Source organism: Silene latifolia, chromosome 7 (assembly GCF_048544455.1).
Source record: "Silene latifolia isolate original U9 population chromosome 7, ASM4854445v1, whole genome shotgun sequence".
NCBI classification, from domain to species: Eukaryota; Viridiplantae; Streptophyta; class Magnoliopsida; order Caryophyllales; family Caryophyllaceae; genus Silene; species Silene latifolia.
Genome location: NC_133532.1, coordinates 23,438,837 through 23,453,144, shown reverse-complemented (window position 1 = coordinate 23,453,144; position 14,308 = coordinate 23,438,837). Strand labels below are relative to the sequence as shown.

General features: G+C 36.9%; 2 protein-coding genes across 10 annotated transcripts; one reads left to right on the top strand and one right to left on the bottom strand.

The window, feature by feature from the left end:
- Window positions 1-423: 423 nt before the first annotated feature.
- On the top strand, window positions 424-6,322 carry LOC141591942 (serine/arginine-rich-splicing factor SR34-like). Of its 7 annotated transcripts, XR_012521005.1 has the most exons (15): window positions 427-575; window positions 863-954; window positions 1,502-1,567; window positions 3,035-3,109; window positions 3,217-3,319; window positions 3,412-3,458; window positions 3,590-3,647; window positions 3,779-3,828; window positions 3,938-3,994; window positions 4,164-4,267; window positions 4,364-4,456; window positions 4,938-5,244; window positions 5,476-5,509; window positions 5,785-5,963; window positions 6,065-6,322. XR_012521005.1 is itself a non-coding variant. In XM_074412455.1 (14 exons), the coding sequence occupies exons 2-14, from the start codon at window positions 868-870 to the stop codon at window positions 6,066-6,068; spliced, it is 957 nt and encodes a 318-aa protein (XP_074268556.1). In that variant the 5' UTR covers window positions 424-575; window positions 863-867; the 3' UTR covers window positions 6,069-6,322. The 7 variants fall into 7 exon arrangements, 6 of the variants coding, with proteins under 6 accessions (XP_074268556.1, XP_074268558.1, XP_074268559.1 ...); XM_074412455.1 differs by lacking the exon at window positions 4,938-5,244 and having other exon boundaries at window positions 424-575; XM_074412457.1 differs by lacking the exon at window positions 4,938-5,244 and having other exon boundaries at window positions 4,367-4,456.
- Window positions 6,323-7,134: 812 nt separating this feature from the next.
- Window positions 7,135-14,250, bottom strand: LOC141591947 (uncharacterized). Of its 3 annotated transcripts, XM_074412464.1 has the most exons (5): window positions 13,568-14,250; window positions 11,985-12,157; window positions 11,852-11,902; window positions 9,734-9,792; window positions 7,135-7,789 (listed from the first exon to the last, which is right to left on the bottom strand). In XM_074412464.1, the coding sequence occupies exons 1-5, from the start codon at window positions 13,719-13,721 to the stop codon at window positions 7,477-7,479; spliced, it is 750 nt and encodes a 249-aa protein (XP_074268565.1). In that variant the 5' UTR covers window positions 13,722-14,250; the 3' UTR covers window positions 7,135-7,476. The 3 variants fall into 3 exon arrangements, with proteins under 3 accessions (XP_074268565.1, XP_074268566.1, XP_074268567.1); XM_074412465.1 differs by lacking the exon at window positions 11,852-11,902 and having other exon boundaries at window positions 11,946-12,157; XM_074412466.1 differs by lacking the exon at window positions 11,852-11,902.
- Window positions 14,251-14,308: the final 58 nt, after the last annotated feature.

Below are 14,308 nucleotides of genomic sequence, written 5' to 3'. Positions count from 1 at the left end.
TGAGAATGTCTTTTTAAAAGCTCCTATATAATTTTGGGTGTTATACTGCCTCCTAAGGCGCTACCCATTGATGACCATATACCGTCCTAATTGGGGTCCACTTGTACCCACCCGACATACATCTAACTGAGTTTTGAGTGAGTTTGAATAATAGAAAAAAAATGAAAAATAGAGGAAAAACTATTGTGACAGAGCAAAAAAATTACAAAAATCTTGCCAATAATCATAACCAAACGTGGATATAAATACTCTCGAGTTTTGACCATCGAAAAAAATAATGAAGCCCGTAAGGGTAGAGTTCAGTGGTTAAAACTTGGGTGAAATTCCCAGGAAACCCAAGTTCAAGTCTTCTCAAGAGCAAAATATTGTGAAGCCTATCACCCTCGAGTCACTTACGTATCAAAAAGTAGCAGCGTCGGTTCCGTTGTCACAAAAGAAAAAAAAAAGTTCCACGTGAGGAGTACACTTGGAGATATTATTGTCGTGTATTCTAAGCCGTCACTTAAAAGGCTCATTTTATCTAAAACATCGCCGTTGTCCTCCTCCTCCAAAATCACGCACTCTCCTTTCACTCGGTAATTTCTCTCTCCTTTCCCTTTTTAATTTATGCATTTTTCTTCAATTTAGGGTTCCTCACTTTTCCGCAATTGAATGATAATCAATTTCCATCTCCTCGCTACATATATCTCTTCACTGAAACCCTAGAAATTCAATTCACCCTCTTTTATATCCGTTTCCGTCAATCGCGATTGTAATTATTTCGATTTTTTTGTGTTAAAGTTTACATCTTTTTGTTCTTTTACGATGATTTTGAATTGCTATTGAAATTGCTGATTTTCAATGTTGCATCTTGTTTTTTCAGGAAAAATGAGCAGCAGATCTAAAAGAACGCTTTATGTTGGCAATCTTCCTGGTGATATTAGGGAGAGAGAAGTCGAAGATCTATTTTACAAGGTTTTTTTTGTTGTTGTTGATTTATTATCGTTTAATTTGATACTCTACTTGTTTACCTTTGATTTGATTAACATATACGGAGTACCTTACAAATAATCGAAAAGGTAAACAAATGATTGGGACGGAGGATTATTTGATATATTTCGGTTTTTATTCATTCGTATTTACCTGGTACTTAGTTTGAGGCGCTAATGTTTTACTTCGAATGTGTATTTTTTTGGGGGATTAGATTAGAATCATCTTGTCTGCTGGAAATTTGGCATTTGGATTCGTAGTGTTTGAATAGTAGGTTTTCGAGTCGGTTCACCATTAAGTTTGTAGGGTTGATTACTAAATAGGATGCCGTTACACAACTAGGCTGTTTTGAAAAAAACGACACTCAGCATTGGTAGGTTTTGTGATTTGCTATTCAATAGCATCTCGTTCTTGGTGTCGATAGTGAACATGTCATTAAGATTGCCGTGCTCAGCATTATAGGGTTATTTTGTTTCTCGTGTTTTTTCTAATCAAATTGGTCTTATATTTTTCTTTTTAATCTGTTTTGCAGTATGGACCCATTGCTCACATTGAGTTGAAGATTCCACCAAGGCCTCCGGGTTATGCATTTGTTGAGGTAGGTTTTATTGTGTAGCTAAAATCTCTAAACTTTTCTGTTGTAAATGTTTATTAAATACGTACATTTTGCTTTAGGGTAGTGTTCTGAACTTCTGATGTCCTCAAGGTGGGTTGAGGTTTTGATATGATAGAGTATTGGGTTAGAGACACAAAGAGGATAGGCTGAGTGAAAGGACAGTTTTGAAAAAAAAAGTTAAATTGATTTGTTTATTGAAAGTTGAAACAACTGCCAGGTCCTTCAGTTATGATACAAAGGGATTATAGGTGTTATTGTGGGCTTGTGGCAAATATTCGTGTCCAAAGCAGAAGCCTTTTTTAATAAATAATAATGTTTGAAAGATAAATACAGAGTAGTTAATTAAGTGTATTCCAAAAATATTTATCAAAATAGGGTCCATGTTGATCGGAAAATCACGAAATTGGGGAACAGGAAAAACGCCATCTCGTATGGTGGGTTGCGTGGTTGATTTTTCTAATTTTAGTTCTTATGTTTAATTGAAATTATTGAATAATTAAGAGACTCGAGATTTTTTTTTTATTTTTTTGTTGGTGAATAGACACAATTTGCTTTGTGTTACAGTGGTTACTGTGATGATATACTAGCTTGGAGACGTAGGTTTGAATCTTTGGCCAACCATTTGTTAATGTTTTATGTAGCATAAATATGCTGTATTTGGAATAAATTTAGAAAAACGATTTGCTTCCTGTAGGATTTGAACACTTGACTTGTAGTCACACAAGGAACTTAATACCAATCAATGACCAATTGAGTTCTTTACCTTCGCCTCATAAACTCATTCGTTAACTATTTTAAATTTTTTTTTTATCTTAAAGGAAACACACTATGGCATATGCGGTGTTCCGGATGGACACGCCGCCCGACTTGGTGTGTTTGTTGCGGACCAAAATTTTGAAAACCCGAGCCTACGTGGACCCTATTTTGCTATTTTTTTTAAAAAAAATTCTGAACATTGTTTTAAATAAAGATTCCCAAAAGCATGACTCATGAAGCTTATGCTAGTCGCGATACACATTTTGTCCCTTGCCATACTCAGTCTGCTCTAGGCAATACAAATATTACTAGAGTGTTTGATTCTTGGGGCATTACAATAATATAATATGCTAACTTGTAACGTGCTAGTACGCTTGATTATTAGGAAAAATAGTTTGGCATATTTTATAATGCCTTCCCCTTATTCTTGAAACCAAGACACATCAAGAATTGCTAGTTTCTTATCTAAAATAAGTATTTTGTGAACTGAAGACTCTTAAGCATAGCATTTGCTGTTGGTTCCAGTCAAATGTGCACAAACCATTTCACCTTTCCTAAGCTACCTAAGTGTTAACCATGTTTTGCATGTAGACTGATAAGCTTACATAAAGACACGTTCTTGAAGCATGGTTGGATGAAAATAGATAATTTCATGAATCACCTCGTTCATTGTTTGACAATTGTATCTTGCAGTTTGAGGAGGCTCGTGATGCCCTAGATGCTATTGATGGCCGTGATGGCTATGACTTTGATGGGCACCGTCTTCGGGTATGTCAACTGTCAACTACACTTATGTAGTGAATAGTGATGGTTATAGTGGAGACTGCACAATTATGTCGGAGTGTGAAATTCATATTTGGCTCATCATTTCACAGGTTGAGTTGGCTCATGGTGGACGTGGTCACTCAGCATCAACTGACCGCCATAGCAGTTTCAGCGGCGGGCGCCGTGGTGTCTCAAAACACACCGAATATCGAGGTAATCTTCCTTTTTAAGTATAGTTGTCCTTTTAACTGAAATCTGATAGAGTGGATAGGTGTGGATCTCTGGTCTAACTCTGATCTGTGCAGTGCTGATTACGGGATTACCGAACTCTGCTTCTTGGCAAGACTTGAAGGTATTGATGCTGTTTAGCTTTTTGAAGTTGGTTTGGTTCAGTCATTCGTCTCATCCTCATTATTGCATAAATGTCTTGTATTTTTGCTTCAATGCTACAGTTTGTGATGGGTTTTTTACTTTTCTTCTTAGGATCACATGCGTAAAGCTGGAGATGTTTGCTTCTCTCAAGTTTTTCGCGAGGGTGGCGGTAATATACTGCTTAATACTCCAATCTTACGAGAATATTAGAATGGGCACAAGTCACGAGCAACAACTACAATTTTGGGACTTGAGTTACTTTTTGTTTTGTTAATGACATTTGATTTCAATTTTATGAAGGTACAACTGGAATTGTGGATTATACAAATTATGAAGACATGAAAAATGCTGTATATTTCCTGCCTCTCTCCTCCCCTCTCCCCTCTCCCCTTCTCCTTTATTTGTACTCCTATTGTAGTGGATGACACAATCATCGGAATGGTGAATTTGGTGCTGCAGATTAGAAAGCTTGATGACACAGAGTTCCGCAATGCATTCTCTCGAGCATATGTCAGGGTATGGTGTGAAGTTATCCTTTTTATATCTATTTTGATTTTTTTTGGTGGATATAACCTCATCTCTGACACCTTTCAGTAGCTATTCATCTGCAAGGTGTCAAGCATAATATTTTAATGCCTGGAATTAAGTTGAACCTTTTCTCACATTCATTTTCATCTATTTTCAGGTGAAGGAATATAAAGGTAGCCCTAGTCCTTCAAGAGGAAGGAGCAGAAGCCGCAGCCGCAGCCGTGGCCGTGGTCGTAGTTATAGCAGGAGCAGAAGTCCAAGGTTTGTTTCTTTAATATTTTTCTGGAGTTCAGATTCAGTAGCTTGGTTTGAAATTTCTTTGTTTCTTATTTGCTGGGGTACCTGAATATTGTGCAGCAGGTCACCAAAGAAGGCTTCTCGCAGGTTGCCTGCTAGGTCTAGATCTCGTTCAGTCTCTTCACGTTCTCGCTCGAGGTCTCCTGTTTCAAGGTATGAATTATCATTTTTGATTGATGTTCTATAGGAAAGTGCTTCCTATGAAGATAGTTTCTTATTGATCATGCGCAGAGTTATTCTGTTTGTGTCGACGGTTTTGAATGGTTTATGTTCATAAGTTTAATCATGCATGTGTAACATATATTGATTCCTTCATTTATATAATGTTTTTCGACGAACTGTTTTTAGATTTCTCTCTTCGTATACCATATTTGTTTTCGAGGATATGTGGAGGTGGAGGTTGAGCTGAGTATGTTTTGTCGTCTGAGAGAGTGTCTGGGGGCAGGGAACCACTCCGCTAGCTGATAGTCCCTTCAAACTTTACAACAATCTTACTTAATGACATGAGAGAAAGGAGGATGTTTGATGTTTCTGTAAATTTGTCTGTTGGGTTGTTTATTTGCTTGGAAACTGCCTCATCCTTGTTTCACACATCTTATTTCTTTGTGTGATTGATGCATGTATGGTTGCATAGATATGTGCGGCAATACGGGGATGACAGTTTAGGATCTGGATTGGATATGCTTCAAGTGTCTCAACTCATAGTCTATTTGAGTCACAGCGTTGGGTACCTTCATGGTCTATTTGTTCTAATGCATTTAGCATCACATATCCATGGGTGCTAGATTGGACACAGAAGATCATGGACTGGCATTTTAAAGCTGGAATACTGGGAACTAAATGCTAGTGGAATTTTGGAGCTTACTGGATTCTATGGATATGGTCATACAATCTGGAAAAGGATGCTGTATGCATTAAATTATAGGACGCTGTTCTAAAAGGTTCACATCTAGTTTGTTGGGTTTCAAATGCAATAGAGTTACTAATTTGTTTCCTGTCTTGCTAAAGATACTTGTTTTCTTCTGTCTTTGTCCCAATTGATGTTTATTCTTGAGTATGAAATTGGTAACACTGGCGTGCACGAAGCATCAAGGCTTTTGGGTCAGGGTCTGAAAGGTTGTTGGGCAGGACAAGTTGATATTAAATTGCATTGTTTCTGGAACTTTTTGCAGATCACCTTCCAAATCCAGATCACCGGTGCCATCTGTAAGTGTGCCTTGACATATTCTAGTAGTAACATAATGTCGTCAATTTGGTAGTGGTTGTCTGCTTAAGCTAAATGGTGACCATAAATTTGAAATGGGTGGTAATATCTCAAAACCAAAGCGGAAGTTAAGCTGATCTTTTGCTATTTTCTTTTCTTTTGTTAACCAAAAGGGTTTGGCTAGTCGGCTAAAGCTATGGTTCCTTATAGGGATAGAGAACTTGGAAGGGTTGTTTCATGTAAAACTTGTGCTATTATACTAAAATTCTATCTGCAGCGTAAGAAAAATGTGAGTAAAAGCCCGAAGAAGCGTAGCCCCAGCCCACGCCGTAGTAGGACCAGGAGCCTAAGCAAGAGCAAGAGCCCGAGCCCAGTTAGGGAACGAAGCAGGAGCCTGAGCAAGAGCAAGAGCCCGAGCCCGGTTAGGGCACGAAGCAGGAGCAGGAGTCTTTCACGGTATGAGTTTTAAGACCCCTGATTATATGATTCCGTTGCGTTTTGAATACCTCACTTTCTAAAAAGTTGTTGCTCTGGAATTCTGAAATTTCTCCTAACAGCTGAAATTGTACTGGCAATCTACAAAGTTTCCGAGTGATGGAAAGACGGCTAATGGAGCAGCAACGGGAAGGCGGCTTTGCAAGAGTTGCAACTATGATTTCAGTTTAATAGTCTATTTTACTGTATCAAAACTTGATGTTGGCAAACACATTGTTTTGTGATGCCTGAAAACTTTGGTATTCTCTTCCTTAGGTTACATTACTGGTTAAAACATCGTTGCAATTTCACTGATTTTAATCCGTTGTTGCTCAGATCAATCCGACAGCTTTTCAGTTTAATTACATGCCAATTCCATCTTTTTCAGTAGCTTTGATTCATATGTATACTTAATAGGGAGGATCTAGATCAATAATTTATGGACATGATGGCTCTAGGCTGGATTTGGATTGAATACTTCGAGATTTAGCTCCGCCAAAATAGGTTACACCTCAAGTAGTTAGATTTTGATGCAACCCAATCTCTATGACACGGCTAATTGATTTCGTTTATTACCAAGTATTTAGTGGCCCAAAGTGTGAACTACTCCGGAGATGTTACTCTTAATGTTCTTTAATTGAGAACGTAGAACAGCTGTTTGGTGGTCGAAGCCTATGTTTATGTTGCAGTTAACCTATCACAAGTATCAACTCTCTGTTAGGCACTTCGACTGGCTAAGGTTATGCCTGGTTTTTATAAGACCACTTCGCTAAACGGCCTTTTGATTCTCTAAAATTATACAATCTAGAGAATTTTGCATGCTCCCTCTAATACTTTGGACACTCAATTTCCCTAAATATTATAGAAGGGTTCAAAATTCAAATGTATAAAGTATAATAATTAAATGGAATTTTTTCTTAAAAATAATAAACCAAAAGTGATTTACAGTTCACACACGAGTGACACGACATACCTTAGTCCAAGTGATTTACAGTCTAACGTTAAACGGGTTCTTTTGATAATGACGGAGTATTCTTTTATAAATTCGGGTCATAATCTCCTTATGATTTGGATCCGTCTTACTAGTATAATTCAAAATTGAAACAAAACACGTCAGTGTCACAGGTCTTCGAGGGCCAAAAACAGGCTGATTATACTCGGCAAAGGCTTTGTCGGAATGATGCATGAGTTTCTCACAAAACTTGGCTTATGAGCATTTATAGTTCACATACAATTGTCCCATATTCCGGGCTACTCTTCTTTACATTAGTTACGGAAACATCAAGTTTCAGCTTAAATGTACAGAACCATGAGGAAAAGTCGTCGTTTTTGGTCGTACACCTCTGAAACCAAAGATAAAATGCCACACCAAAGTCCACATTTTCATGGCCAAGGAATACTATTAACATCATAGCCGGAGCAAAATGCACCCAAGACCATGAGACTAACCATAGTATGTGCTAAGTTTGGGGTCACTTCCAATATATACAACCCATCATTGCAACGGAAAATGGGGATTATTATCGCTTACCCACGAATGGGAGTAATTCACAGGACTTTCGCCATATGGAGAGAAACCTCCATTTGGATCGTAAACTCGTCCGGGTGATACAAATCTTGGCAAGCTTCTTTGAGTGTCGAATCTCCCAGCGGCATTCCCAATAGGCATAGGTAAGCCTGATGCTAGTGGGTGGTGCGGAAATGGAGTATGATGAAACTGGAGCCATCCATGTGGGTGTGGGCTGCTTCCACCGGGATGTTGATGGTTGACCATGGGGGTCATTGTGTTCATCATTCCGAGGCTTGACCTACCAACATAAGATCGACATAAATAAGCTACTCTCAATTCGTTTCGTTTATAATGGCATAAGATTTAAGAAAACATTGAATCCATCGAGGTATTATAATAATAATCTCCTACTTGTGTAGTGGATGAGTAGTTGCAACCTAATGACATATTTTCTCCGTCCCAATCATTTCTTTACGTTTGCTTTTGGTGAAAAGACCAAGAAAGGAGAGTTGTATGCTTTAAGAAATACAAAAAGTGAAAAAGCAACATGCACATGAGAAGAAAAGATAACTTTTAAAACCAAAAACGGACACGTAAAGAAATGACCAAGACACCCCACCACGTAAAGAAATGACCGGGACAGAGGAAGTATTGTTGAGCTTGTCTATGCAAAATTCAGTGAAATTTCACCAAATTGAAATTTAGTGAAATCTTGCGGCACCAAAATGGAAATTATCTATTACATTAAAATTGGTCTTTCAAAATCCAACTGAAAGATATCAAAGAAACATACCAAAAAGAAAATAAGGTAGCTACTGAAGAAACATCGCAGTGAATTGAGTTTCCTATCAAAAACCTTCAAAATTGCTTACCCATGCCTAGCACTAAAGCAATGTTTTGTCTCCATGAAAAATAAAAATGTTTTAACATACCGAATAAACCACATTCTAAATATTTCTTCATTCGAAAATGTCTAGAAACGAAAAACATACTTAATTCTTTGAAAAAAGACGTGGGACCGGACAAAGAAAACTACAAAAGAAGCAGAGAGAGAGAGAGCAGCTTAAGCTGAGGAAGAAAATTGAATTCCTTGGCTAGTGGGGAAGTAATCACAATCAAAAACCAAAACTAGAAGAAATTACACAGATTAGGCCCTTTTCTTTTGGACCGGATAGGATTTGATCTGAACTGAACTTAACTTAACTTATAGGATCTGAACTGCACTGAACTTATAGGATCTGAAGTGAACTTAAATTAAGTGACAAGTCCAAAAGAACAGGGCCTTAAGCCCTTAGTTTACTGATAAATTTTTTTCCTTAAGACTACGACGTCAACTGATAGTTGCTCCACCCTTCGGCCTATCACTTGAAGATATAAACAGACCAATTCTCAAATTTCGGCAGATTATCAAGTGCTTTATATTAGGCACTTTGAAAGATCAAGCATCATTAGTATGCCCTAGGATGTTGAGCATTTTTGGCTTAATTGAACTCATGAACCGCCCTTTTACATTACCCCTTAATCTGACTTGGGTATGAGTGTCGCACACGAGTACATATCCACGTGTGCGACTCAGTATGATTACAATTTTTAGCACATGGACCTGTCCTAAAATGAGGATACAAGTGTCGGGAGTTATCTTTTCCTTTTCTACCTTATCTTTTTCTCTCATTGTGTTGGTTATTGATTATAATGGAATAAATCAAAATGGCTCACTAAAGTGGCTGCGCTTCTTTCTTTTGTGAAGTAGCGGTCCTTCGATGCAGTTCTCGACGCAATTTTCATCTTGGGTCATTCGGAAACAACCTCTTTACGCTAACACAAGGGTAAGGCTGCGTACATCCGACCCCCCATTACCCTGCAATTTGAAAATTGCAGGAGCCATTGAGGCACTGGGGTAATGTTGTTGTTGTTGTTAGGTGTGCAACTGGTCAGTGACCATCTCAAAGGATGATTTATGTCAGCGAACCCCAAATCATTTTGGGATTAAGACATTGTTGTTGTTGTTGTAACATATCGAAATAGAACCAGAAACGGATAATCAGAATTTAAAGCCAATAGAGTGAGAGACAATACTCACAATACCACACAATACCATAGGCATAATGTACGGTTAATTTCTTTTATTTTGTATTCTTATTTTCTCATTGGACGACAAGAGGGAGACATGGCATGCAGAAGCAAAAGCTGCTAAAAATAACTAGCAAGGCAATCTATACTTGTGTAGTTGTGTAATACTTACTCTGGCGATGGATGAACCTGTGAAAATCCTCGAAAAGGACAAATATGAACTCTATAGGGCTGCAAAAACGAGAAAGGGTTAAATTAGAGGGACACCATCATTTCGAGAACTAATTTTAACAGAGTGCATAAATTTCCATAAGTTACTTCATCTAGAACACAAAGCATGCACCACCTAAAAGCAGGCAAACTTTCAGGAATCAAGAAGTTTTAAAAGTTAGATATCTATTAAATGCATGAAAAATTGAATAGTTAAAACATAATACTACAATCAAAAGACCTCAAAAGCATTAACAACCAGTGTGTTATAGGAAATGTCTCACACAGAGTATTATCTTAGTGCGAGACAATCTCTTTAGAAGAGTTACTCTTAGAAAAAGTCCAAGTAAAAAACCTACTAGCAATATACATAGAAAATTAGGATGTCTTGCTTGAAAGCTACTTGACAGAAACGAAAAGAAAATGATAAATTATGTGAAAAATTACTAGACTCCTAACCATAAATAAAGTAAGATCTTAGCCTAATCAAATACCCCCGTGCAAAACATAAATGAAGAGATATTCCCAATATTATAAATTTATCAAGTACCACAATAGGAGTCTTAGTCTATACCTAGCTAATCATAGTAATGTGCCCATAAGGTTCCCGTTTGGCCTTTTTTATGCCTGGATAACAAGGGCGCAACGTTACCCTATTCCCTAGTGTTTGAAAAGACAGAGGTTGTTTTTAAAAATCTCCATAATGTATCAAGTACAATCAGTTTAGACTATCATTTAGATTTGTTTCATAATAGTCGAAAATGAAAAAAATACTGAGTTTCTGGCTCCATTGGAAATGGGAATATGATGTTTTATCCTCGAAAAGTAAAATATGTCCTTATATGAGCTGATAAAAGAGCAAGAGATTAGACAGTGTGCTTGCCTGCTCTCAACACTTCATCTCAACAATCACGTGAGCCACCTAGACTGGATTAAATTGTTATGATGGAGAAAAAAAGTTGATATCCTATATTAACATATGATTTCATCCACAGTCACCTCACACAAGTAGCTACATAATGTTCTGCTAACAACAAGACGGTGAAGTCCTATAATAGTCTGGGTCCCCCAAATAGAAAGTTCAGATAGTAGAGAACAATTTTCATCTATATATTTGCCGTGTACTTGTGTGGTAGATACTCATGCAAAAAAGTTCGACATGCAAATAGCTTAAAACAAAAGGGTCAATCTTCTGTTGTGGGCTCCAATCTTCCACAATTTCTCCATCATCAAAACTATTGGAGATCTCCCCGCTTAAAAGGTCCAGTAATGATTAGTCAAGACGTTTTCCCTCTGTCTCCTCATCAAAACAATGTGTAGGAACATAACACAGCCGTTTTACTAATATCGTCCAATTTTCTATCTTGGTTTGTCCTAAAAGTATCCTTATTTGTTACTCCATCCTTCTCAGTGAATTCTAAGTACCTTTTATAGAGTAAACGACAAAACAAATAGAGGGTGTTTGGTAAACGGCGGATTGGTAAGTGTAGCATATTAAGGGCCTTTTGCATGTTTGACTAACCAATATGCTAATATGGGTGTTTGGTAAACAACATATTAAACAATAGTAGATAAATGTAGATTCAATTTCTACTATTTTTCAATATGCTGCTTCCCCCGGCATATTGAATGAGTATATTAGGATTTTTTTTGTGTGTTTTTTTTAAACCTTTGTACCCTTGAAAAAGTTAACAATATTTAATCAATAATTTGTTCCTGTCCTTATCTGTCATTTGACAAAGGACGGAAACAATCTGTTAATCATAATGGCTGATTACCGAACACCTTTAACAAATTCTGCTAATTGTATATGCTAATCAGATCTGTCAATAATTATGCTAATTATAATCCGCTTTCATAACCTGCTTCTGCCAATATTAATCCAATGTTTACCAAACAGGGCCACTATATTATGTCTATTTTTATTTCCTATCACAACAACTCTCAACAGAACTAAAGGCAAGTATGTGTAACAACTATCATCAACAACCAAACCAGTAATCACATCTGTATTTGATTGCAGAAACTGTCGGAGCTCATAAAAAATAACTTGGAGTATAGGGTTCTTGTGGCAATTTACCCGCTGTCCTAAAGGGTATGGTTTCCGATATGTTACTGCTCTCAACAAAATCTTCATTGAAGATGGAAACAAAAAGGTTAAGCAAATAGAATACCTCAGCAAAACACATACGGAGAGAAGAATCAATAGTTACCATTTCAGTAAAACCGAAGTAAAAGGGATAATTATCAACGCCTGCATCGTCCATGCTTAACTCCAGAGATGAATTAGTAGAACCATTTGCATATAACCATTGACCTTTCTCAATTTTCCGGCAATTTGGGCATTGCATTGTTCCCTTCATGTTGAAGGCAGAACCAATGCAGTCTGCACAGATATTGACAGAACATGAACGAGTTATAACAGGAGTCACAAATTACGAATTTCAGTTAAGATTGTTGAATCATGCAATTGTTTGAAATAGCGGGCATACGAACTCTTAAGCAAACAAATATTACTTTACAGTTGAAACGTGAATAATGTTAGCAGTTTATGCAATTCCAAACTATTTTCTGCATGATTTAGCTATGTATGCAAGATACTCCATAGCAGCATATAATTAAAAACAGAAGCATGCAGTCAGGAACTAAAAACATAAAAGTAAATTGAGAGAACACTTATTCTTTTTCTAGTCACAGAAACCTAGCTGTTAAATTCAACAACGGGCCTGGGCCGCACCCAAACGGAGGAGAAAGAGTCCACAACGTGGCCCAAGAGGGTTCCACTCTAAAACCAATTGGCAATAGAGGGAGTAGCCCTTGCCTTATAATGTGGTAATTCTTCTCCCCTTTTATCAATGTGCGACAACCATCACATGTGGAACTTTGGGTTTCTTCACACTAGCCTAACTACATTCCAAGATCAAATATTCCTTGCAAATTTACGATAACTAAACAGTCAGACAAATTTCTCATGTACATATCACAATTCACAACCCAATGGTCATTGCTTCAAGGCTTAGCAAAGTTGATTCATGCCAAGAATAAAACTATGACATGGCCACATTTATTCTACGTGATATTCGATACGTGTAACTCATCAGACAGAAATCCTAAGCTCTAAAAGCCTCTCATGATATAATGTACTCCCTCTGTCCCGGCGGTCATTTGTTGTCCAATTCCATTTTGGGTGTCTCAGTCAATTGTTGTCCTTTCTATTTTAAGAATGAATTTCATAAGCATTTTGATCATTCACACTCAATTTGATCCACATGTCATTTAGTAATTGGCCCCCTTCTTTTTCCTTGGTCTTTGTGCCAAAACCAAAGGACAACAATTGACCGGGACGGAGGGAGTAAAAGACATAACATCAACACACCTGAAACAAGTCCTTGCTTCAGTGTGGAAGATGATGCTTACACATGCAACACATTATTACAAACCAACTTTCAACAGCATTTGAAATAAAACATTCAATTAAGCAATGCTATACAGAAGCTAGTCTCTTGTAAGACGGTTTTACAAACTGCTTCTGTAAGACTGCCATACACAAGTATTTGCGATAAATAAAGGTCCAAACTTATTGACACAAACCACCACCAAAATCAAACACAACAAAACAACAATCAGTACTCAAACTTCCTACATACAAAACACAAACAGCATCACCAATCCATCATCCTCACCATCTACAAAAATCCAACCATTGCATTACCAAAATAACAATCATCATCCACTAAAACAAGCAAAATTGCAAAATCAAATGAAAACAAACAAAAATGGAGCAAAAAAAAATTACCCAAATGAAATTCATGTCCACATTGCAATTTAGCCCTTGATCTTTCCCCATCATAAATCACCAAATCAAGACATATAGAACATGGTACACCTGATTCTGGTTCAACATTCAAATCAATCTCTTTATTATCACTTTCTTCAATCATCCTCTCCATTATTCCAACAACTTTTTCCTTAAAATTCTTAATTTCACCCAAAAAAAAGCACCCAACTTTCTTCTTCCACACTCAAAAAACAGCAAATTTAACACAAACCCAGAAAAACCCAACTCTTAAAAACCATAAAAAATCTTGTGGATCAAAAAATCTGGGTTAAATACCCAGAAATATGATCACACACAGCAATCAAAATTATACCCTTTTTTTTATTATCTTAATTTTGATTGATTTCTCTCTTTATTATTATTATTATTATTAGCTCTTTGAAATTGGGAATTATGTATATGAATTTAGAAATTGTTGCATTAATTTTAATGCGTTTTTTGTGGGTAATGTATGTAATTTGTATGAATTACACCTGTAATGTTACGTGGTGCGTACATTCCGTGGTGTTGTCTCCCAAATTGTTGTTGTTATTGTATAGTAGAAGTAGAGAGGCTTAAGACTAGAGTGGATGTATGTATGTAATTTGTAAAGAAGGATCACATGATAGACAGATAAGTTGGAAAGCTAACTAATGTCTGATGTTTGATGTGTTTTTGGTTGCAATTTGGTGTAACTAACTAAGTGTTTGGCTTTAGGTT